The sequence below is a fragment of the Candoia aspera genome, chromosome 3, assembly GCF_035149785.1.
Source record: "Candoia aspera isolate rCanAsp1 chromosome 3, rCanAsp1.hap2, whole genome shotgun sequence".
NCBI classification, from domain to species: domain Eukaryota; kingdom Metazoa; phylum Chordata; class Lepidosauria; order Squamata; family Boidae; genus Candoia; species Candoia aspera.
In genome coordinates this window covers 48,172,049-48,197,813 of record NC_086155.1, presented here as the reverse complement: position 1 = coordinate 48,197,813, position 25,765 = coordinate 48,172,049, and the positions used below count along the sequence as shown (strand labels likewise).

The window sequence follows — 25,765 nt, the reverse complement described above, 5'->3', positions numbered from 1 at the left end:
CCCAGTCCAGGCCCAACTTTTTAACCACTACACCAGTTACAAGTATCAAGGACCCCTTTTCCTTGCTATAGTTTTTAAAATGATTTTGAAACTGACGTTGCCACTCAATGTGAGAAGACAATCATATTGATGATTGTCTCCTTAACTAAAATGAAAACCCTTCATTGAGGAGACAAAGAGATGTTCAGCAATAGGATGTGGTTAAGTCTTAAATCGGAAATGATACATTTATCCTAAATCTTTGAAGCAAAATTTAATCTCTCCTTCTCCTTGGGTTTGATATAACATTGAAATATTTTCCATCTGATATTCCAGAACAGAATATTTGTATGGCTTTTTTCATTAGGCAAAGTCTGTAGTTTGACAAGTGTCAACAAAGGGGAGTAGAAGCAAAAGATGCACAAAAGATGCTTGCTGTACTTGGAACATTCTTTACTCAGGTTTCCACAGTAAAGGACGTTCTCTTATATCTTTTCTCAGACTAAAATGAGCTCATTTTTCAAGTACTGCTTTTTCCTGAAATAGCAGAATTTAGGGATAACAGTATGGTTCTTTTCAGGATTTATTACAAATAATACCATCTTTCTCTTCCATGTTATTTTTGTGACAAGCAAAGAAAATAGAAATGATTGGAAAAAAGATGTTTACAAAAGGTGCAATTTTCCTCAAACTACATGGGACATTATCTTTAAGTGCTAGGGAGCATTGTAAAAAAAAAATTAGAATGGAAGTGGTATTAATGCATGGGTGAACTCCTCCAATTTCAAAACAGGCAAACAATATATAAACTGATATTAAATAAATAAATTTAATGATTTTTTCCTCTGTTCCAGTCCATTACTTTAAACATTTATTTATAAAACAGTAGTAACATTTCAGAATCAGAGCATAGTGCATTTTTCTTTTCCTTTTTCTTAAAGTAACTTTTTTTTACAACAACAAAAAGTATGATTAATTCTCATATAAGGTTCCCCCCCCCCCAATTCTCAAAGTGAAATAATTATCTCCACTCCAGTTAGGATCTACACACAATATGCATGTCATCCATTTATATTTAGCCCTTGTGATTTGTAACACAAAAGTATACTCAAAATATATATTTCCTTATGGTGCATGCTAGCCTAGTGGCATGGGAAGAGAACATATACAAATCTTTGAACTAGGTTTCAATGTTTTGTTTCACAGATTACATCACTTTTATGAGTCGTACAAAGAGGAATTACAAACACAGTTTTTAATCCTGAGGAAAACAAGTGGTTCAAGGCTTTCTGAGCAAATATATTCACATTCAGTTCCCATGCCAAACATTGAAAATCAGTCATACACACTGCACAATACATGTAAATAATTACTTTATGTATCTGCAGAACCACCTCATAACATAACATTCTAAAATGGAATACCTGAAGTGGACCAAAAAACCCCAAACCACTTTCAAGAAGTTATTCACTTTTTTCTTACTCTCATTTAAAAAAAACTTTCTGATATGAATTACAGGTACAATATATCTTTCAGTACATTTCTTGTATCAAAAGATATTCTAGTACAAATTCACACATTCAGTGTTCTTCATGGTGACTGAGGTGACTGAAGATACCCACTGAACAAGGCTGCATTAGATTATGGCATAACACCAACCAATTCTATACTCCTGTTATCCTGTGTAATTTAACTTACTTTCACAGGCAGAGGGCACAAGGCTCCAAGGATGTCCTTCAGTGTACACAAGCACTGAACAGATTCATCCAATCTGCCATACATGTTGTTGCAAAAATGGCACAGTAACTATTTGACAGAGGTTCACAATATTCTCTCTCTAGCTCAAGAGTGTACAAACACAGTGTCTCAGAGGGCCTACAGTGAATTTGGAGAATGACCACAATCCTTTCATGGACACTTGATATAAACTTATAGCAGAATTTTTATGAGACATGCTTTTAATACCTGAATCTGTTAAGACAGGACAATGGAACAGAGAGATCCTGGCACTGAAAGCCTAGAAAGCTACCTAGTTGCAGCGATACTTTTTTATGGTTCCAACAAACTCCTTCTTTGTAAATTGTTTGTATGTGTGCATTTGTGTGCGTATGCACACACACACACTAATACATACTTTTCCTTATACAGTAATGAAATTCCAATTGTGCAACTGATATCATGGTGCAAAAATCAAGATCTAAAATTAAATTGGGATTGGTGCCACATGGCTGAATACATGCCTTCCTACTGTATATAACTAAAACTGTGCTAGTCATTACAAGTACAAGACCCTAAATTCCTTCCTCACTTAATGTAAAGAGGAAGTAGTCTTACTGTACAGAGTAATTTAGATATTTTTTAGGAGATGGGGTAGTTGCAAAGTGGTGTGCAGACCTTAAGAAAGAAAAATATACTAAAATGAGAAATCACAGTGAGGTACAGATAGGAAGAGGATGTTGATGTGCTACCACCAAATGCCTATGATATGTGTACAGGCCTCCCCAAACTGCTTGCTGTACTCATACTGGGTGAGAACTGGGGGGGTTGTTATCCTAGCACAACCTGAAGACACCACATTCAGGAAGGTTGCACAACTGCCACAATGTTCCAAAGGACAATTCCTCCACAGAAGAAAGTTGCACCTTATCTAAAATCTGTTGATTAACGTCTCTGAGTTCTGAGTGCACCCCATTCATTGCTTTCTCAGTTACCAAAGATTCCAAAACTTCACATGCAGACATATTTCACATATGGCCACATAGAATCATGGGCTTCCTAACCTTATATATTCTCAATTAAAACTGAAGTAAATTAGAAAAGAAATAAATGGAGCAAATGGCAACCTTGCATGACTTTTCACAAGATGCTTTGGCACAAAAGGCTTAAGTATTTTCACAAGATGGACATCTTAATGCAAAATGGTCACTGACACTATCCAAACCCATAGAATTGAAAATGTTCCAGTTATATGGGTCATCGAGGCCTCTCCTGAATTGTGCTATTGGCAAAATTCAGCAGGTATCCCTCAGTTAAAAGGACAGGCTTTCCTCTCTAATCTCCCCTCTACCGCATGTAATGTGTTTGTGACTGCTACATGAAATTTGCTTGCAACCATCACACAAGCATATATTAGATTTTGTTTACAATGGGATTAGTGACAACTGATGCTGCAATGTCCTTTCCTAGTGGATAGCATTTGGTTAACTTCCAAGGTAATGATGATTTCATTCTTTGGAGGCTATATAGCTCTCCTGCTGCGCTTGTGTACTCATCTAAATATCTCTCTCCCCATACATCCCTAAAAAGCTAGAGATAGATATTCAGATGAGTATGCATGTGTTAGAGATGAAAGCAGGGGAGTGTACAACCTCCAAAGAATGAAATAACAACAACAACCCATCCCTAATTTTTTTTTTCAAAAACTAGGCTTTCCCATCATACTGTTCCTTCTTGAATCAAAGTATCCATTCTTTTTATCTCTATTAAGTGCTGACATACACATCATTGCTATTAAGAAACAAAAGAACTGCAAGAGTTGCAATAATGACTAAAAGTTCAGTGAGAAACTGTTTGACTGTGCAAAATGTATACTAAAAAGCTACAAAAAACACATTCTAGAAGACAGAACACACTGGTTTGTCTGAGATGTATTTGCTGTTGGAATATTTTTGGTAAATGATTCAGCATCTTTATGAACTCATCCATTCAAGAAAGTGATTGTTTAAAATGTTAAAATGGGAAGCTGATGTATGTCAGGTTAGACTAGCAGTTCTTCTAGGAGCAAATCCACACAGCATCCTTGTCTTGCTGCAAGGATGGTGTCAGCCCAATAAGGTAGACGAGACTAGGAAACCAATGCCATATAGGTCAGGACTACTTTTATTGTAAGAGCTATAACAACAGAATCTTGCAAGTCTGAATGTGCTTCCCCCTCCCTCACTTTATCTTTGTGTGAACTAAGGAGGGGTTTGTCTGAGATGTTTTCTCAAGTTATTTTCTTATCCCGGGCTCAAGCTCCTCTTATCTGACCATTGTCTTTGTAGCAGCTCTTCCTCCTTTCCTTCAAGGCCATTCCCTATGCTCTCTACAGAAGTATCACTAATCATTCCCAGACAGTGCCAGCTCAAAGGTATATGGCACCCCAAGATGACACTGACTGATAGCATCACCTCCCACCAATACAAAGATTTGCATTTTCAGAATGATTGGGAAGGAGGGACAACATTAGTGTCTCCTAAGCTTTGGCACCCTGGCCAGTGCCTATTTGGTCTTAGCCTAAAGCCATCCCTGTTCTCATAAAACATGTCTGTATGCTACTACCTGAAGGTGAGGCAATGTGAGGATGGCTTTAGCTGTTCCAGCCTGAAAGTGGTGTTTTCCCTCTTATCCTGCCTCTGGATGCTATGTGCAAGTTATATAGGATGCATAATGCACATGACATCTTAGAAGGGCAACTGAAAGGATTCATCACTTGTACTTTTGTAGCCTGCCTGGCAAAGTATTCTGCTTCCAGTGAGTATGGTCTCAGGAGCCCTCGCTTCCCACATAATGTTATTTGGGTAGTTTACAGGTGCTATACCAATCCCTACAACAAAACACCTTTCTCAAACTTCAGTTCTTCAACAGCATTGACCCACTAGCTGCACAATCTGGGCAACCACTAGATGGCAGCCAAGCAATACAAAAACTCTTTACTACTGTCATCTAGTGGTTGATAGGTTGAACCATCCACCCATAATTTCAAGAAATAAAAAAAAATGTTGAATCAGTCAAGAGTGCGATGAGAAAGAGAACATTTTAAAAAATTGCAGCACATGGAGTAATCAGAATATTGTGCATGCCAACTGGAGGAGGTTTTTCATGTGATGAAGTTGATCAGGCCTGGAATATCAGCCAAAAGAACCATCAATCCCAGCCCTTAGAATGAACTGCTGTATGTCTGCAGTGCGGCACAGAACCATTCTGTATGCAGTGTAAAGGACATGTTGTGGGGACAGCAAGATTTAAGGTAGATTTCCTGCTGACTTTGGTACAAGAGAAGAAAGGGCAAAGCAGCTGTGATGTGACCTAGGTCTCACCTGCTCTGATTTATACTGGATCTCCAGTATATATACTGGATCCCCAGTCTTACTATTTGTTACAAGATATATTTAGTTGGAAACAGTGGTGATGAAATCTGGATCTTTTGTATTTTACTACTGAGCTATGCATGTGTCCTTTGTGTTTTACTACTGAGCTATGACTGCTCTACTTTAAATCCTTTCAATAATCATACTAAGTGGAATTTAGACTTAAAGTATACATTCATCTATGTTTCTCCACAGCCCTAAATTCAGAAACAAATTAACAGGACTTTAAATCATACAAGCTAGAAGTTCAAGAGGAACAGAACAGACTAACAAGCTTAATATAAATCAAATAATATCATTTGACACTTCTCAAATACAAAAACACTATCCAACATTATCCTCATCAGACCAATTACTTCTTCCATTGAGAAGCAAAAAATAATGAAAAAAAGTAATATTTAGTTCAAATTAGCAAAACAATTTGCCCATTCTCTTGGATGACTGGTGGCAGTAAAAACCTTTGAAATGCCCACAGATGCTCATACATTTGTACTCTTACATGGCCATTAAGCTGTCAAGGATTGATGCCAAAAAGATTTAGAAAGGCAGAGGAGAGGCCCAAGCCAAAATGTAGGCTAAAAACTATCAAGATCTAACGAAGTGCAAGTCCTTGATTAAGGCTGTTGTATCCCAACTGGGTTTAAAACATTAAAAAGGTTCTATGAATGTTATCATACTCTCTTCCTCTCTCAAAAGATTAAAGATCACCATCCATCACTACACAGGGTTAGCTAGTGACATCCCCATCCCCTCTATAGAGCATATATAGAGCATATTGAGTGTTCCTGTCCAATACAGGAAAGAGCTCCAATATGAAAGCACACCTGAAGAACACATTATTTCCATTGGCCTGGTGATAATAGATCAAAAGCTGGGGACAGGTACCATTGACCTTGAGCTATTTACTGGTCATATGAATGCCAAGTCTTGATTAAAGCTGCTTGTCAAACAGGGCACACTGCTGTCTGGATGTCCACACCAAAATCATATCGTTGTGAAAATATTCTAACTGGCTTTGTGGGGCTGGAGTATGAAGGGCACAGGGCACCTGAGAAATCTGCAGGAATCAGATTAATCACATTAATTGTGCAATCATGGAAGATGAGGCCAGATTGTTCAGTTTTGGCAAATCACGGCAGAGGAGAAACTTAGGGATTAACATTTCAAGAACTGTGGACAAACCTTTGTGCTAAGGATTCACCCATTCCTACCAGTACACAAACCATCTCTGATTCAGGATGCATTTCTTATTAGCCTCATAAGTCTTTGAGGAAGTCTAAAGAGATAAGTCAAATGAAGAATTTTCACAAATAAACAATATTGAAATCCTAATCTGCCTGGAGGGCTTCTGTTCACAGCATATCAGTGTCTTCCATGCTGAAGCTGCTTCTGCGACTGCTAGCCTTCGAAGCTTCTGGGGACACAGTGGAAAACAAGGGGTCAGAAGCCACAGGAAGCATAGTATCCTCCATAAGCATCAAGTCTAGCTCCTTCTTGGACAAGGTGGGGAAAGAGACATTTTGGCTGGGGTCCAGTGTGTCATGAAAGCCTCTACAACTGTCATCAAAGCTCAGGCTATGGGTAAAGTCCAGCTGATGATAAGGGGACTGTGGAGGAGGAGCAAAGTGAGGCTGGTGCTGAGCTTCCTGTTCAGCGTGGAGTTGTGGCTGCTGTAAGATCTCTGTTGTCCCCTCCTCCCCAGAGGTTTCTTGCTTCACCACCTGCTGAGCTAGTTCAGCCATGTTCATGCCAGAGGGTGAAGTGGCTGGTAACCCATGGACTCGAGCCTGCATCTCCAGCTCCTTGAGGACAAAGCACCAAGATAAATAAGTCTTAGAAAAGCATAGGATATATAAGCACAGCCACCACCACCCCTACTTCAATCTACCATGAATAGATAACAGTGTGCAACAAATAACCACTATATGTTACATGCTTGAGGGCCTTCCACAGTAGACAATATAGTATGCTCAATAAACAGCAGTCTTTGAATCCAGAGGGCAAATTTTATACCTAAAACCTTGTATATAGCTACATCATCTTTTCCAATATATATTTTTTCCAATCTAACAAAATATTGAAAAGAATTTATGTAAAAGGTCCAAGGCTCAGTCTGTCAGCAGGGTAACTCTCTAAAACCAGAATGGAACAAGACCAAATTTAGTACAGTGAGAGTAGCTGAAAGAAGAAAGTTTGAGTTCATAACTGCCAGATCTAGCTTAGAGTTGTGTAGAAAAAAAATCTAGGAAAAAATATCCCTCAATGCATCCTGAAGGAAGAGGCAGTTGGGCAGTGATCAAGAACGTTGCCAACTTTTACATTTTTAGGTCCCCCCCACCCCCAATCACATGAACCAAGGTGAAAATGCTGTTAAGGGGCTGGAAAAAATTTCAGAAGCCATGCTCTGTATGTTCTCCTTAGCTGGTTTCATTTTGAATTTGGGTTTATAAAGGCTTTAAGTAATAGTTTTAAATGTTTTCCTGCACCAAGTGGAGTACAGCATGGATAGGGAACTTTCTAAATTCAGAAGCCACAACTCACTTCCCAACTAGCTAAACAGTCACAGGTGAGCACCAAAATGGGAGTGGCTGATTTTTTTTTCAGACATTTTTTGGTGTTTCCTAAGTTTTTAATGTGGGATGGGAACTCTGAGTGGCAAATCGTCCCATTTCCAGTCTTAAAAGTCCACCCACTCTCCACATATTTGATAGCAAAACAGGCAAAGTTTGGCAGTGCAATTTCAAGCTGTTTGGGGTAGGTGTGCTAATGGTGAAAGTGAATTATGTTTCTTCCAGAAGCATCTCACTCCTATTTCCACCCTTATTTTTGAAAACACAGCAAAAGCAGTCATACTTTTTAGCAGCAAAATTAGGTGCTGGGGAACTGCAAATAGGGCACTGGGAACCCCATGTAACGCAGAGACTATCCACCCTTGTAGTTCAGGGTGGAAAAAGAAACTGAAAAGGAAGCATTTCCATAAACTATTTTTCAACAACAAGAGCATGTCTTTTCAAAATTGACAAGCAATCTTAGCTGTTCTGCTTCTTGGATGCCACATCACCACATGAGAGCAATGTTGGATTGAAAAAGAACACATGGTATGACTTTCAGGCAATCACTGAATTCTATCAAGGGGCATGCAAAAATGACTATCACTGTAAGAATTGGCTTTGCAGCCCATGTTATGAATCTCTTTTATGTTTTTCCCTGGCATTACAACATGAAGCAAGACTTTCAAATAGAAGTAGAATCAAGCTAAACTATTTTCAGTGAGGTAATAAAAGAAAGGCAGTTTTTATAAGCACATAAAAATATCTTAGGCAGTACAAGTTAAGACATGGGGTTCACCTGTATACGAAGCCAAAGCTGCTTATTGGCCACTTCCAGACGCCGAGAATGATTCTCAAGATCTCGTGATCTCTGCAAGTCTTTCTGCATCCTCCTGATATAATCAACAGAGGCTTTCAGGATTGTCCCTTTGTTCCAGCGTACATCTCTGGAATAAAGCATAGGAAAAGACTGTTACTATTTCAAAAGATTACTTCCAGATTCAGAAAACTTCTTGCTCATAATCTGTTTGATCTTTTCAAGCAAATGGACAGAGCAGCAAATAATTTAAGACAATATATAGAATTTAATACACTTTTTAAGGCCAAATGAGTTGACTTCTCTAGGTCAGATGTGCCCCCCCCACCCAAATTGCTGGACTTTTAAGCTGCTTTACCAGCTTGGGTGGGTGAAGCAGTCTCTCAGAAAACAAAGCAAGACTGGTACCAAAAAAGATGTATCCAATTATGATACAACTCATAGATTTGTAGGAACTAATAAAATTATGATACAACTCATATTCGTAGGAACCAATAAAAGAACATCATAGCACTAACTTCCATAGAAGAAATTAAGCTATGACAATAGCCAGCCATATTGCATGCTTATGAGTGCTTATGTGGGTCACAGAACACTTTTTCTCCATCAGTGTACACTGCAGGGGTGCAACAGCTATGACTGGCATGATGCACGCGAAGCACCTTGATAGCACCTGTGGAAGCTAAAATAAAAAATATTTTTAGAACACTGCAAAATTGCCTGTTATAGCAGGAGATTTTGTAAAATTTGGCTGTCTTGCAAGATTTCAGCCATGTTTAAAATGCTTCCATGTTCATTCATTCATTTGCAATCAGTGGTGCTTACCAACTGCAAGTGTTGCCGTAGCATTATAGGCTACACTATTTTTCTACTACAACATAGCTTTCTTTTTCTAAACTGCCAGATAATTTTTAAATGTGTTTTCCAACACTACCAATTAGCTAGAATTAGTAGAGATTTAACCCTTCTCTGGGTATCAGGTCCTTGCTCAGCAACATTGTCTTTCCCAACCCGGCCCCTCCAGATGCATTGGGATTACAAATCCAGGGTTCCCAGCCAGTGTGGGCCTTTGGAATCACAGTTCCTCTATCTGGCCACATGCACAAGGGTTTGGGAAATTGCAGCCACAATCCATCCAGACTGAGGAAGGCTCATGTCATGCAAATTGTGCAAAACTGGGTGCAGTTTACTTCACTGCAGCAATCAGTCCTTCATTTTATACATATTTTTAAAACCTAAAAATAGTTATTGCAACTGCCTAGTCCCGCCTTAGGCATGAAAGCCGGCTGGGTGACTTGGGCCAGTCACTCTCTCTCAGCCCAACTCACCTCACAGGGTTGTTGTTGTGGGGAAAATAGGAGGAGGAAGGAGTATTAGGTATGTTGGCTGCCTTGAGTTATTTATAAAAATAATAAAGGCAGGATTTTTTTAAAAACTCTAATAATAATAATAATAATAATAGCAGCAGCAGCAGCTTGCTGGTCTGTTTTTTAAAAGTCACTCAGAAGTCCTGACAGGTAAACAAATCTCCTTCAGAAGAGCACAGAGGTTTCAAAGATTATAGTTCACATTTTGGGTATAATATTACACTGAGGAAATTAAAGCTGTTTCATAGAGCCAATGTATGACAGGATTAATTTATGTGAAGGACTAATGTTCCTTTTATCTAAACCTCATATGAAGTGTCATCTTGATCACATGCTGTCTTTGACAAACCATCTTGTTGAAATCTGACTGTAGCCTGTTGTGTTAGTTTGTTTATAAGCTTTCCATAGCAAAGAGCTCTGGTGTGTGAAGTATGAAGGAACAGCCTTCACTACTCACTCAGCCAATGGCTATTTAAGGGAGTGCTACACTGGAGCTCCTTTCTGGTGCTATTCTTACACAGCCTTGCCCTGCTTGGTGCTATTTTGGCATTTTACAGCATTGTTACTCAGAACCCATTCTAGCCACACTCAATGCAAATACAGGCTTATACCTGAAAAGCATTTCTCACCACAAAATGAGAAAAATTCAAAACACGGGGTGAGCAGGCATGAAGGGAGAAACAGCTAAGCCTAAACCATATCTACTTTTTCCCTCAAAATGGCTTCTCTTTTGCATTTGGTTCTTTGCCAATCCCCCGCTATACTCAGTACAGAAGCCTATTGGGTTAAAACAGCTTTAGAAACAGGGTGGATTTTTTTTTTCCTGGAAGAAAGAGTAGATGCAAGGTAGAAGGTCAGCCTTCCCGCTTATACTGTCCCCCAGGGGTATTGACAGGGAAGATGAAAACAGTTAAGATGGTGGCCAAGAGAACGGGATTAAAGCATGCAATGCACATTTTAAAGGCAGAACTTTTTTCACAAGGTCTCAGTCACCATCTTGACTTTTTGACTTCCCTGTGGAACCCACTGCCAACCCCTCTTCCCTCCCCTCCTCTGCTTTCAGGGATTGACAGATACTATATTTAGTCTTCAGGAACAGTAAACTGCTGTTTACAATATATTTTACTTTTAAAACAATTAACAATAATTAAAGTTGTAAATCAGGCATATATTTTTCTGGAAGTTTTAAATAACCCTCTATTTCAAATGGGACCAAAGCAAGCTACTGTGGTTTAAGTTACATTCATGTCATTATCCAGAGTTTCCTTTGATCTGGAGAATTTTCCATTTGAAATTTAAAGAAGTTTGGTGTGTTTGTGGTTTTTAAAGGCAGAAATAAAATATAGTTTCCAATACAGTAGACATGGGAACATAATTTCCCATCCAACTTTCATTCTGGTTGCCTCTTTCTCAATGTCTCTCTTTAAGAGGCAACAGGAAAATATGAACCATTTACCAGAACTTACAGATCACTAGCTTTTGGAATCAGCATCCCTAATTCCTTAATGCGATCGTTAATGTTGAATCTTCGTCTTCTTTCAACTTAGAGAAAGAGAAAAAAAAATCCCATGTGAGATATTGAGCAAAAATATGTCAACTTTGTTAAACAAAAAACAAGTATAAAGATGATGAAATAAATAACTGGCTATCTCTTATTTTAAAGAAGATATAAAATATTTGAGCAATGGACAACCAATGACAGAAGAAGGGAGAACAGTTCTGGCTTGAGGGGCCTGGCCTACGTTGATGAACTTCCTTAGACCTCCTTTTGTATTACCCCAATGCAGGAACAACAGCAAATCCATCTGGATGCTCATGCAGCTCAGCAGTTCCTATACAACCTATCATTTCTGTCCCTTGTTGGAGAGGTTTCATCTGGCTATTACAATCTATTCCTTGCCTTCCATTTAGATTACTGCAATGTGCTTTCTGTGAGTATACAAGGCAATACGGAAATTGCAACAGGTCCAGATCATGGTGTCTAGGTTATGTCAAGTCCCTCCTGATGGAAGCATGAAACACCTGTTCTGGCTAAGCAACACTGGTTTTCATTAAGCTTCCTAATTAAACTCAAGTTGCTTGTTAGTGCATATAAATTCCTAAACATCTACAAATTCTCCCTGGTACTACAAACTTCAACTAAAAGATTATTGTGTGTCCTTGCCAGAGAGGGGGCCAACCTGGAACTTACCAGGAACAAAGCATTCTTGATGGAAGACTCCACTCCCTTCCAGCAGTCTAATCTGCCTCTTTTCTGCCTTGATTCAAGAAATATTCAAAAACTAACATGCACACTCCAGTGCAGGGTTCCTCAACCTCGGCAACTCTAAGCTGTGCAGACTTCAACTCCCAGAATTCCATAGCCATCTCTATTTTTAGCCTCTCTCCTGGATTTTTATGATGACACCACATATTTATATGTTGAGTTTTTTTATAAGCGATTGTGTTTAATGCTTTATGCTGTTTCGTATATTTCCCTTTGTATTTCAGTTATCAGTGTTGACTGAACTTCTGGGTAGGTGCAGCATGCAAACATGATAGATGATAGATAGACAGATAGATAGAGAGGCAGATAACTGTTAATCAAGTCGGAATAAATTAGAATTTGAAAAACTTCAGTTTAAAGAAAATATGTTTCCATAGTGAATAATTAATTGATTGACTGATTTAATTTATAAGGCCACCCAACTGAAACAATGTGAGTCTGGATGACATAGAGCAAAAACAAACAAATAATCCCAAAATAAACTATAAAACATTAAAAAAAAACCCTACCCAATATATACAATATAAAATAATACACATATATACATATACATATATATATATATGATGTTTTATGATAGACATCATTCCAAAAGAGGCATTTTCTGTATATTCTAAAACAGGATTCTCTTTTAAAATGATTCATGTTATTTATAGTTCTAAAAACTTTGCATTAAGAATAATTTATACATAGAGATGAAAACATGTATATGCTTTTAACAATATGCAGAAATAACTGTATGATTTTATGATTAAATGGCCAAAGTCAAATTATCATTTACAAACAACTTAGATTTTTGATACTATATTTAATATATTACAAGCTTCTGAGTGACACTAGCATCATGACCCTCAAGACATGTTGAACATCTAGGATCAATTCAATCAGTTTTTCACTAGCTCCCTAATAAAAGTCATGCTTAAGTGAAGTCATCTCTACCATGTTGACCTTCCAACAACATAGCATTAAACTTCAGTACTATAAAGCCTACACACTACTTTGGGATAGTCAGGCTCTGCAGTATGTCTGCAAATATCAGTTAAAGAACTAGAGATGGTACAAACACCTTGTGCCAACTGATTTCTAGCTATCTCTGTTCAATTAGAGGTTTAAAAATGAAATGTTTGCTAACAAAAGACTTAACAGCCTCTTTTAAATAATCGAAATGTTTCATGTGTTAATCTAATTAAAGAGACAACAAACAAAACCTTAAAAAGAAGCAAGCAGCATGCTAAGGATCATCTGAGTAACAGAACTACAATACTTCTTGATTCCCATATTCAGTAGGGCACATCCTATGAGTTTGTCTGGGTGCACATGAACAGATAAGAGGAGGTCTGCATGTCTGTGTGTGCAGGTGTAAAGGGGATGTATCAATGTACAGTATATGCGCATGTGTCTCTAAATGTACACACGTGAACTCCATTACGAAAAGAAATGTTTTTGGTATAATAGGGGAGAGAAAGAGAAAGGGGTGGGTGGGGAGGCCAAGCATTAGCGAAAGGAAAGGAAGTGCCTTGGGATGTGGAGTGCATCTTTCTGGAAGTCTGTATAAAATAGTGTATCTGCAGCCTGACTGGAATGTGTATGCTAATTGCTCTCACTTCTGCTCTGCTGGTAAATTTGTAAATGCCAAATATTACAAAACCATCATAATAAACAGCCAGGGATTTCTCCTCCAAAGAAAAACCAAGTAGGATTTTTGCTACAATTTCTATTACCTGCTGGTAATATAATAAGGAATCACAGCAGAGGCTAGGTCACTTCCCCACACATACCAAGAAAAGAAGGGAAGGGTTCTTCATTTAATCCAAGAGCAGCAATATACTACAGGTTTTCCCCCCCCATAATTTGTAATTATATTATCCCCAAACAAGAAGATGGTTTTTAAAATTAAATGTAATAAAACCATATGTAACTGCCTTTTTTCCTGACCAAGGCAGCACTATTACATGAATTCATGTATTACATGAAAACAGCCCTCTTGTCCCCTGAAGGAAAAAAAAATCCAGGAAGGACATTTTAAGAAAAAAAATCTATGAACCAATCAGATGGTGAAGCCATCAGATGATAAAAATACTTATATGGAAATACGATCATGCAGAGGGTAAAAACACAAGACGCCCAGAGGAAAGTAAATCTGCTCCATGTTCATTCAATGACCACAGAATGCAGTTGATCTCTTTACATTCTCTGCATCAGAATAACTAAATGAAGAACACTCAGGTTTGCGCATGAAAACACTGTTTCTGAATCACTGCCCACAAATCAGACACAAAAGGGCTAATGAGATACAGCAGAATGCATTTCAGCCACATGATTTTAACCAGTCACCACTTACTTAGATTGTGATTGTCCTTCTTCTGGCGTTCCTTAGCCAAGGCACGGTTCTCAGCATCTAGAGATAACACAACAAGCTGTCGTGAAAAGCAGTGGGCCAGCTAGAACAAGTTTCATTTCATACACATATACATGCAAGTGTATAAATAGATTCGCTACTGACCCATAGTCTGAGGCAAAGCGAGGAGTAAAAATTGCCCTGATCATATGGGCATATACACACTGGCCACACAACCTGCCATGTTACCTGTAAGTTCTCTCTTTTGGGTGAGATCAGCAGGGCAGGAGCTGCTGGTAATGCCCACGACAGAGGGAGTCATCTGAAGGTCACTGTTATAGACATTCATATGGCTGCTGGACAGGGGCAACTGGAAAACAAAGGAAGAGAGACAAATGCACATATATTTTAATACAGAAAATGGAGGATAAGAAAATACCAGCCAACAGAGGAGCTGATTCTACAGGAATATTCTATGGCTTGCAGCACGTCCCCATTCTTCCCAGCCATGTATCTCCATATGAAGGTGGCTCAATGTTGGATCTTGCCACATGAAAATAGGTTTGCATGAATAAGTATTTCCATTGGTTTCCTACAAAACAGTGACTCCAAACTACTTATTTGGAAAGAAACAAAGGGCAGATACAACCACTTTATCTCAGCTGCTTGATTCCTTCCCCCATGACCACTAACTTGTCTAGAAGCAAGAGTTTTAAAAAAAAACAAAACAGAAACAGAGATACTCACAGTATTGGGCATATGAATTTCTGGATTAAGACACCCCACAGTGGTTGTCAGCTGCATGATATCTTCAATGACATCATCTATCTGAAATAGGGACAAAAAGGCTGTCAGATATAGAAGTTTTTTTAACACACTTTAATTTTTTTTAAAAATGCTATACATTCACAGACATAGGAAAATAACAGATTGACTGTTTTATTGATTTGACTTAGACAACACTTGATGCCAATTGACTCTGAACTGCTCCCAGCATAAAAACAAAACGAATAAGTATACAATAAAAAATAGAGGATATAATGGTAACAAGATGGCAGATCTGGTCAACAACGACCAACATATCATATTTTATTTATTTATTTCTTAGATTTTTGCTACTGCCCATCTCCCCCCCAAGAGGGACTCTGAGCAGTTTATAACAGGTTAATCAATCAAACATTAAAAACAGTAATCACAAATAATACATAAAACATAGTATAATACAATATAAAAATAGAAGATAAAAAACCAGATGGCTACAAAAGATCGCAAAGATGAGGGGAGCCCTCTAAGGCACCAGCCATCCCCAGGAATGACTACCCCGCTCCCCATCCCACGCATGGCGGCAGAGCCAGATCTTCAGGGACTTCCAGAAGATCGGGAGGGATGGAGCCTGCCTGACCTCCAGTGGCAGGATGTTCCAGAGGGCAGGAGCCACTGCAGAGAAGGCCCACTTCTTGGATCCTGCCAGATGGAATTCTCTTGCAGACAGGTCCGTAACATGCCCTTTCTGCATGAACAGGTGGGACAGGTTGATGTGCGAAGTCCTTTTGGCCACAACTGCCACCTGCTCTTCAAGCAGGAGCTGTGAGTCCAAGAGGACCCTCAGATTGCACACACTCTTGAATGGGGAAGTGCCACCCCATCCAAGAGTATAGATGGGAAATCCCTGGATCTATGGGACATGAGACAGGACCCTGACAGCCTCACTTGGCCAACCTGAGGTTGAAAGATATAACTGGATATTATCAGTATATTGTTGATACCAATCTCCAAACAGCTGGAGGACCTCACCCAGCGGCTTCATGTAAATGTTAAACAGGAGGAAAGACAGCACTGAACCCTGAGGCACCCCACATAAAAGGGACCTAAGGAATGACCTCTCTCCCTCTGCCAACACTGACTTGAACTGGCCACAAAGGAAGGAAAAGAACCACTGTAAAATGGTGTCCCTATTTCCCAACTCCCAGAGCCATCCCAGAAGGATATTGTGGTTGACAGTATCAAAAGCCACTGAAAGATCAAGGAACACAAGGATTAATGTACCACCTCCATCCCAGCAATGCCACAGATCATATACAAGTGCAACCAAGGCTATCTCTTACTGAATCCCAGTCTGAAACTTGACTGAAATGGGTCTAGATGGGTCCTTGAGAGTTCTCATCAACTGATTTGAAAGGGAAAGTTGGAGACAGGACAATTAATTATCTAAAATTGTTGGGTCCAAGGATTACTACCCCCTCCCTCAGAGAAGTCAACACCACAGCATGGACCCAACTACACGTCACCTCCCTAGCCATTTTCATGACCCAGGAGGGCCCTGGGTCCAATAAATAGGTGGCTGAAATGACAGCACAAAGAACCCTACCCACTCCCCCAGGAGTCATCAATTCAAACACATCCCAGATCACACCGTAAGACCAGGCCCCAGACACCGCTGCTGGACCTGCTTAGTCAGAATCCAAATCAGAGCAGATTTGTGGTTGTTGTTTGAGTGACTTTAGAATGTTCCTCACAGCAGCTCTCCAGATGACTTTGGGGCCCTTCCTTGCCCAGCAGGGACGTCACTTAAATAGGGCCACTGGGCAGCTATCAGTGGATGCAATAAGGATGGAGAAATATTGATATTTTTCTGCCCTCATCATCCTGAGAAAAAACCATAATGTGGGCTCTCACCATGTTCAATCAGACTCACTCCGAGTCTTCCTCCAATGGTGATCCAGGCATCTCTACTTGTGCTTCATCTCCCAAAGCTCCTCAGTAAACCAATATGCACTCCAGGTTTGGCATACAGAGAGAGACCGCACAGGGATGATACAGTCCAAGGCCCCAACCACCTGCCCATTCCAGGCAGTGACTAAGGCTTTGGCTGAATAACCCAAACCCCATAGAAGCCCACTGGGTTGGGCCGATTGAACAGACCCTATCTCCCTGCAGGGAGGAGTGATACCAGTGAGCCAGAAGGCAATCAGAGAGTGTTTTGTCCATGGCAACAGACTGATGTTACTGTCCTCCACTACCAGATCATGTTGCAATCACCTCAAAACAAAAACCTGATCTAATATGCAGCCATCAGTATGTGTTAGGCCATTGATGATTTGGGGCAGCCATGAAATCCTGAGCCACCCTGGACTCAACACCACTAAGCAGCAGATTGAATTCCCTGAGCATTAATCACCTTGGAGTTCTATTACCAGCCCAGTGGCAGAATCCAGCAGCTCAGGCAGGGATGATCCTGGGCAGCAGGGATTATGTGGTTCAGTTACAGTTGGACTTTCCCACTTCAGATTACAGGATAAGGGGAAGGAACTTGGACACCTCCTAAACACAATTTTAACCCAGCCTCTCCAACAATTCCTAAGTTCCCAAGGAACTTACAAACCTCTCTCTCTGGATTGGAGCTGATATTGAGCATTGCCATTGGACTGTTGGGAGTGCTGTTGCCTGCAGAAGAGGGTATGGCATGGCATGGCCTCACCCCGGGTGAGGCAGAAGGAGGAGGCTTGGGAGAAGGAGCACCAAGCAGTGGTGCAAACTTGTTCCCGTAAGTTTCAGACAGGTATTCTTGGACCTTCTTGTCTCGTGACCTTTGCAGGTGGTATGTGGTAGGATTCTCTAGGAAGGACTGAACCTAAAAGTATTGGAGAAACAGGAGAGCAGCTATCACATAATGGTAATCATAATTTTTAAATATATACATCTTCACAAAGAAATAGGCTGGGTTCACACTGCTAAACCTTCAAAATGGATTAACCAAGCACAATTGCTGTGTTCACATAACATAACATGCCAAAACAAATAAACCATATTATGGCCTATGGCCAGGTACATAAAATGCACTAGACAATGTTTAGGTTCCTGCAACACACTGGATTGCAAACTAGCCACCCCGTATTAGTCTCGTCTCGTTTCCTTTCTTTCTTTCTTTCTTTCTTTCTTTCTTTCTTTCTTTCTTTCTTTCTTTCTTTCTTTCTTTCTTTCTTTCTTTCTCTTTCTTTCTTTCTTTCTTTCTTTCTTTCTTTCTTTCTTTCTTTCTTTCTTTCTTTCTTTCTTTCTTTCATAAATGTACATGGCTGCCCATCTTACATACTGTACATGACTCGGCAGCTAACAATTTAAACAGTCTAAAAACATTTAAAAAAAACAAAATTAAAAACAACAGAAATAGCATAAAATCAGAGTCACTTTTACGTGAGATAGGCAGCTATATAAAAATGATATATAAATAACATAAATAAAAATAAACTAGCAGCTGAAAACACCCATAACACTCAAACTAACCATGAAATGGGCTTGCCCATACTATCAGGGCCCCAGGCTTGATGGCAAAGCCAGGTTTTTACTGCCTTACTAAAGTCTGATTTCTGGAGTGGATGATGTTCCGAAGGGCAGGTGCCATGGTGCAAAAGGCTCTCCTCCTCACAGATTCTCCCCCTCACTGTTTCACAGATGGGACCCAGAGCATGCATCTCTTGTCAGATCTAACAGGATGGGTAGACACCACTGGGGAGAGATGGTCCCATAAGTAGCCCCACCCCAGGCATGAAGGGCTTTTAAGGTAATCACCAGCACCTTGAATTGCACCTGGAAGCATACTGGTAAGCAATGCAGCTCACAGAGCAGAGATGTCACATATGTTGAATGACCAGCACCCATAACTGCCCACGCTGTCATATTTTATACCAGCTGAAGCTTCCAAATATTCTTCAAGGGCAGCCCCATGTAGAGTGTGTTGCAGTAATCCAATCAGGAGGTGACTAAGGCATGAGTCACTGTGAGCCCAGCTATACAAAACTGATGTCACAAACATTTGATATGGTCCCTTAAGCCTCTAATTGGGTATGAGTCACTTTTAAAGCTGATAAAATTGCACTCAGCCTCATTTATCCTTACCCTGATTTTTCATATTATACATCAGATATAGATTGCAGACTCCTAGGAGTCAGGGACCCATGTTGCTTATATAACTATAAGACCCCAGATATGCTGATGTACTACACCCACAGGTAAACCTTGCCATATTAAGCAACAGTTTGTTGTTCTTTGCAATCTAGCTGGATTCAGGATGCCCCTGAAAATAACATTCTATCATGGCAAGCTATCATTCCCAGGGGAACACTGTTTTAAGGTGGTTTTTTTTTTAGGCAGAGTAAAAGAAAGGAAAAAAAGGATTATTCCATTTAATACTTATAAAAAGCCAAACTAAATTGAAAGAATTCACCTGCTTCTGAAGGATAAATCTCATGATACTTAAAAAGAATTTACTGGACTAAATCAGCCCAGCACTAAACTGTGTCAATTGTACAAAGAAAATTAATCATAGATCACTCTGTAATGATGAAACAGCTTCAGACTTTACAAAAACTATAGCAAGGGATAAAATTTGGTAGATTGCTCAAGGAAAAACTACAGGAGTTCAATATATAAATTGGAAAAATATAGGGCTGATTAGCAGCTGATCACTTGTGTTTTTCCAAGCAATTTTGAAAACTAAAGCAAAACTATTTGAAAGAAAAATTCTGCATAGATTCCCTCCCTGCTCTTCCCGCTTAAGTAAAGGTAAAGGTTTCCCTTGACGTAAAGTCCAGTCGTGTCCGACTCTAGGGGGCGGTGCTCATCTCCGTTTCTAAGCCTTGGAGCCGGCGTTGTCATAGACACTTCCAGGTCATGTGGCCAGCACGACGACTCGGAACGCCGTTACCTTCCCGCCGAAGCGGTACCTATTGATCTACTCACATTTGCATGTTTTCGAACTGCTAGGTGAGCAGGAGCTGGGACGAGCAACGGGAGCTCACCCCGCTGCGCGGTTTCGAACCGCCGACCTTCCGATCGGCAGCTCAGCGGTTTAACCCGCAGTGCCACCGCGTCCCTCTTCCCGCTTAAACATCCACAAATGCTTAATCAAAATGATTGAACCTGTTGGTTCTTCAATATAAGCCATTCATTTCTTGCAACATCTCAGTTTTAACTGCTATTCTATTTGTCTCCCTCATTCTCCATTACCAAGATTTTATTCATGGGACTTTACCTTTAAGACTTCTCCTGGCACAGATGGTGGTGACTGGAAATGAACTGGTGTGTTGATGGCTGGGGTTGGAGCCATTGGCATTTGCTGCTGTTGCTGCATGTAATGCATCATTGTCTGCTGCTGCATGCGCTCCCGTTGTTCCTCCTGCTGGACTTGCTCTCGCATAAGCTGCATCCGTAAACCAATGCGAGATGCCATGGCTGATATTCGGGATCAGTCAAAGCTTGCTAGGGGATACCTAAAACCATAAAAAGAAAATAAAAGGGTTGTTGAGACTCATAGATTTAGCATTAAAGGCTAGCTTTTGATCATTTGATTAGATTTGATCATTTGATTAAAATTGGTCCAACAGCAGCAGATACCTTGATATTAAGATCATTCTATAATCAGTCATGTAGAATAGATGACTTGCAACCTGTTGTTTTGCATACTTCTTTTTTACACCTAGTTCAGCCTTCCCAGCTCTGTATGTGTTGTATCTCCAATTCCCAGAATTCTCAATTAGCAAGATGGAACTTGGAGTTGCCATCTATCTGAATAGCACAAGCTGAAGGAAGCCTACTGCTTTTGAAATTGACATAAACTGTCCACAACAAAGTACAATTTGTTTTCACCAATATTTCCCAAATGTTCGAAAACAAAAACACTTTTGTTCATTTTCTCACTTTCCTGAGCCTTCATTGCATCAGTTTTCAAATTAAGGGAAAAAAGGCAAAACAGAAATATGTATGAAAATATGTACATATGCTTGATCATATGCTTTTTGTATTCATTTTTCAAGCTTGTAATTTTTAGCAAGTGATTGTCCATTAATATTTCTGTGAGGTTTTGTGCATATTATCCCAAAATATACATATTTCTGTGTGTAGTTTTTGAGTCACAAGCAGCATCATAAAAATTTAAAAAGTGCAAATGCTGGTGCAGAAATGACTCCCAATTCACAAGCAGCTTTGAAAAGGCACATTTTTATAAATAATGAATTTCAAATTTCTCCTCCAGCCCAAAGGCTGGTCCAGTTTTATGACAGCATAGCTTGCTTTTTTTTTTTTCCTTTTTAAAGTACACATACTTTTCATTTACTATTATTTTTGTTCTCCTCTTCAGAAATTGTACTTATTTGTCAGATTTGTACAGTATCTGCCTTTTGTTAAAGAGTTCAAGACAGTGCACATAGCACTTCCTCCTTCAGTTTTCTTCCACAACTACAATCCTGTGAGGTAGGTTGGGCTGGAAGAGAATGAGTGGCCCAAAGTCACCCAGGGAGTGACTGAGAGTGGACTTGAACCTAATCCTCCTTAATTACTTACTTTCATTTTAAAAGGAAGGGGAAAAAAGAATTTCAGATCAAAGTTAAGTAACAATCTTTTTTGTTGTTTATTCGTTCAGTTGCTTCTGACTCTTCATGACTTCATGGACCAGCCCACGCCAGAGCTTCCTGTCAGTCGTCAACACCCCCAGCTCCCCCAGGGACGAGTCTGTCACCTCTAGAATGTCATCCATCCATCTTGCCCTTGGTCGGCCCCTCTGCCTTTTGCCTCCCACTCTCCCTAGCATCAGCATCTTCTCCAGGGTATCCTGTCTTCTCATTATGTGGCCAAAGTACTTTGCCTTTAATTGGCATTCCCTCAAGTGAGCAGTCTGGCTTTATTTCCTGGGGTATGGACTGGTTTGATCTTCTTGCAGTCTAAGGCACCCTCAGAATTTTCCTCCAACACCACAGTTCAAAAGCATCTATCTTCCTTCACTCATCCTTCTTTATGGTCCAGCTCTCGCAGCCATATGTTACTACGGGGAACACCATTGCTTTAACTATGCAGACCTTTGTTGTCAGTGTGATGTCTCTGCTCTTAACTATTTTATCAAGATTTGTCATTGCTCTCCTCCCAAGGATTAAGCGTCTTCTGATTTCCTGGCTGCAGTCAGCGGCTGCAGTAATCTTTGCACCTAGAAATACAAAGTCTGTCACTGCCTCTACATTTTCTCCCTCTATTTGCCAGTTATCAATCAAGCTGGTTGCCATAATCTTGGTTTTTTTAGGTTTAACTGCAACCCAGCTTTTGCACTTTCTTCTTTCACCTTCATCATGAGGCTCCTCAGTTACTTCCCTCTATGTAGGGAATGAAACCCCCTGCCCATTTTCTCTTTCTGTATCATCTCTGGGCAGGTGACAAAAAGCTCTGGCATGTGATACAAATGGAATTCAAGAGGCCCATAAAAAAAGAAGAACATGATATATTTGGAAATTCTTTTTAAAAGGTCTAGAAAGGGAGGTGGCCCAGAACAAGTGGCTGATTATCTCCTTCCTGAAAGTTTGCCTCATACTGTAGTGAGTGTTTTGGCTATCAAAACCACATACTTCAGAGTTACAATGATTAAACATTTAAAAAGTCTAGATTATTATGCTATAGAGGAGTGACAGAGGATGAGAATCAGTGGCTTAGCAAGTTCACAGGAGAGATGGCATTTGAGCTAGGATCTGTTCTTTCATGCTTTTTCTACAGACATAGCTTTCAGACGCCCATGCCTAACATTAATTTCTAGTATTTTGGATAAGCAGTTGGACTTTTGCCATTCAGGGTACAGCCCATGAGTTTTCTAAATATGCTAAACTATCATATGCCTTGCACCAACCTTTCCCACACCAATGCTCTCTGATGTAAAGGTTTACAGGTCCCCCTTACTCTCAATCTGCATAGCCATGACTTGTTCTGGTCTGAAAAAGTATTTGGAGAATGTCAGGTCAGGGAAATCTGGCTTAAAATTTACAGATGGCAGTAATAATTTGTAGTAGGAAAATTCTTACAGTGAATAAGCTTCCTCATGGATTTTTCAGACCTGTTCAGCACTTCTAAGAATGAATGCAGCTGCTTATTTGGATTCCTAAATATGCATGCAAGAGTTTACACCCTGGTGGTGAAGCTGATGTCCTTAAAGTGCCTCAACTCTTTCACAAGCTGCCTTCTTCAGTCATGGAGTGTGAAGAGCTTACAAACCCTATCTGGGCAGATTAAGCTGTCATATTTCTTGCTGTCATAACACAGGCAATACATAGCAACTGCCATGCAAAAGGATAAAGAGTTTGTTCACAGGCCTAATAAAAGTCTCCCCAAAACTATCCCAGATCACGTTTATGGCACCTTTTGATCTTGTCCATTATTTTCTGTCCACAACCCAACATCTCTCAAAATAATTGAAGCATACAGAAGACTGGAACGAACACTACCTGAAGAGACCCTCTCAAGAGTCTAAACCAATGCCCAATTCTTTGTGTTGACAAAAACTTCTAGGGGTATAAAATGGCCAATATTATCATGTCTTACAGTATAACCACTCTTGGAATTCCATACACAGTATTAATCATTGTCCTTAAAAATGGCGCTGTATATGTAATTGGAAAAGATGGAGGAAAAGGGCTACACAAACAATCAAAGGCAAGAGTAGCTCCCCACAAGGAAAGGCTTACAGTGGGACTTTTCAGCTTAAAAGACAGTAAGATGAGAGACATGATAGAACGCATAACATTCTGTGTGGTATAGGAAAAAAGCTTTTTTTTCCTCTCTCATAATAGTTTAACCCAGGAATGGGTTAATCTAATCGGTAGGAGATTCAGAATACTTTATGATTTGATTTGATATGAGTTGATTTGATCTGGAGGCCACCCAACTCCTTAACAACTCTGGGCAGCTTACAATTAAGAGAGAAAAAACGTATTAGAAGAAACCACAACCAACCGGAAAGCTAGCTCAATACCAAAAGAACCAAAACCATAGGGAATCCATAACCACCCTATCCCAAGGGCTGAGGAGAACATCCCTGGGAGAACAACCAAGTTTTTAATCATTTCTTGAAAGTCATTAGGGTGGGAGTTATATGGATCTCTCAGGGCAATGTCATTCCAGAGGGCAGACACCACAACAAAGAAGGCATGTTTCCTGGGTCCCACCAAATGACATTGTTTAATCAATGGGACCCAGTGCATGTCCACTATGCCTGAGCTTACCCAACAGGTAGAAACATTCGGAGGCAAGAGGTTCCTCAAGCAGCCAGGCCCTATGCCATGAAGGGCTTAATAACCAGCATCTTGAATTGCACTCAGAAACCAACCAGTAACCAGTTCAGCTAGTGAAGCAGTGGGGACATTTCATTGCACTGAAAGAACTGAGAGGTTTTTCTCTGTTCATCTCATCATATTAATTTCCCTTCATTTTTGATGCAACATAAACGTTCATGGATTAGTGTTCACTTCATTAGATATACTTTATCTGGAGAAGTATATGGACATAAAGGCATACAAAATTCAGAAGGAATGGAAAAAAGTAAACAGAGCAGCCAAAAGACCATGAAATGTAAGAAATTTGCCAGATTTCTATGCATATTTTATAAATATTTTAGCTTTGCATAAAAACCATCTCCCATTTTCCCATTATTTTATGTTTGTAGGAGATATACAGACTGGCAATGTCATTCATGTAATCAAATTACATGAATTGCATTACATAAAAACATTCATCAAAACTCTGCTTGTTGCTCACACTAGTATTCACATAATCTGTCATTCATTTTTGTTTCAGTCTCATGGGCCATCTAAAACTATACCATGAATCATAAGTGGCTACCAGCTATAAAAGAGTAATGCTTTACTCACTAATAGAATGAACAGTGCTTTTCCTTCATCCCTAAATTCAGAGTTTGGTGGAACCCCTACTGATAGATTACCTTCTAAATTATCAGAATTAACTACTTAGTGAATTTTTAGCAAACAAAAAAAAACTCCTTTCACTGCTAAATGTCTCTGCCCATGTTGTTTATTATAAAAAGTAGAATCACCAGTGTCACAGGTCAAAAATTTACCAGGTTTTCCCCTTTAGGAAGTTCCTTTATATCACAAGATCTTGATCTAGAGCAAAAGGGGTTGCTTAAAAGACAAGGAGAACTGTAAACCAAAATATGTTTTAAATAGCCCTTCTGGCTCTGCTTGGCTTCACCCTATGTAATGTTCACCAGCTTCTGCTTTCAGTCTGACTCACAGGATGGACAGGGAGGGGGAGAAGATAGGATAGGAGGTCTGAAAACCAGTGTGGTGCAGTTGTTAAGGTATGCAACTAGGTTCAGGGAGACCCAGGTTCAAATCCCCCCTTAGCCATGGAAGCTCAATGGGTGACTTTGAGCCAGTCACCCCAACCTACTTCACAGGGTTGCCGTTGTGTGGACAAAATGAAGATCCCTATGTAAGTGGTCTTGGATTCCTCTTTCTTGGAGGAAAGGCAAGAAATAAATCTAACAAATAAATGA

The 25,765-nt window shown here is 39.8% G+C and overlaps 1 protein-coding gene across 1 annotated transcript; it reads right to left on the bottom strand.

Annotated features, from left to right (window-relative positions):
* Nucleotides 1-789: 789 nt before the first annotated feature.
* Nucleotides 790-20,713, bottom strand: TFEB (transcription factor EB). Its single transcript, XM_063297591.1, has 8 exons — nt 20,474-20,713; nt 17,828-18,076; nt 15,193-15,273; nt 14,695-14,815; nt 14,449-14,505; nt 11,308-11,383; nt 8,457-8,604; nt 790-6,910 (listed from the first exon to the last, which is right to left on the bottom strand). Exons 1-8 carry the CDS (start codon nt 20,669-20,671, stop codon nt 6,461-6,463), a joined length of 1,380 nt encoding a protein of 459 aa, XP_063153661.1. The 5' UTR covers nt 20,672-20,713; the 3' UTR covers nt 790-6,460.
* Between the last annotated feature and the right edge of the window lie 5,052 nt (nt 20,714-25,765).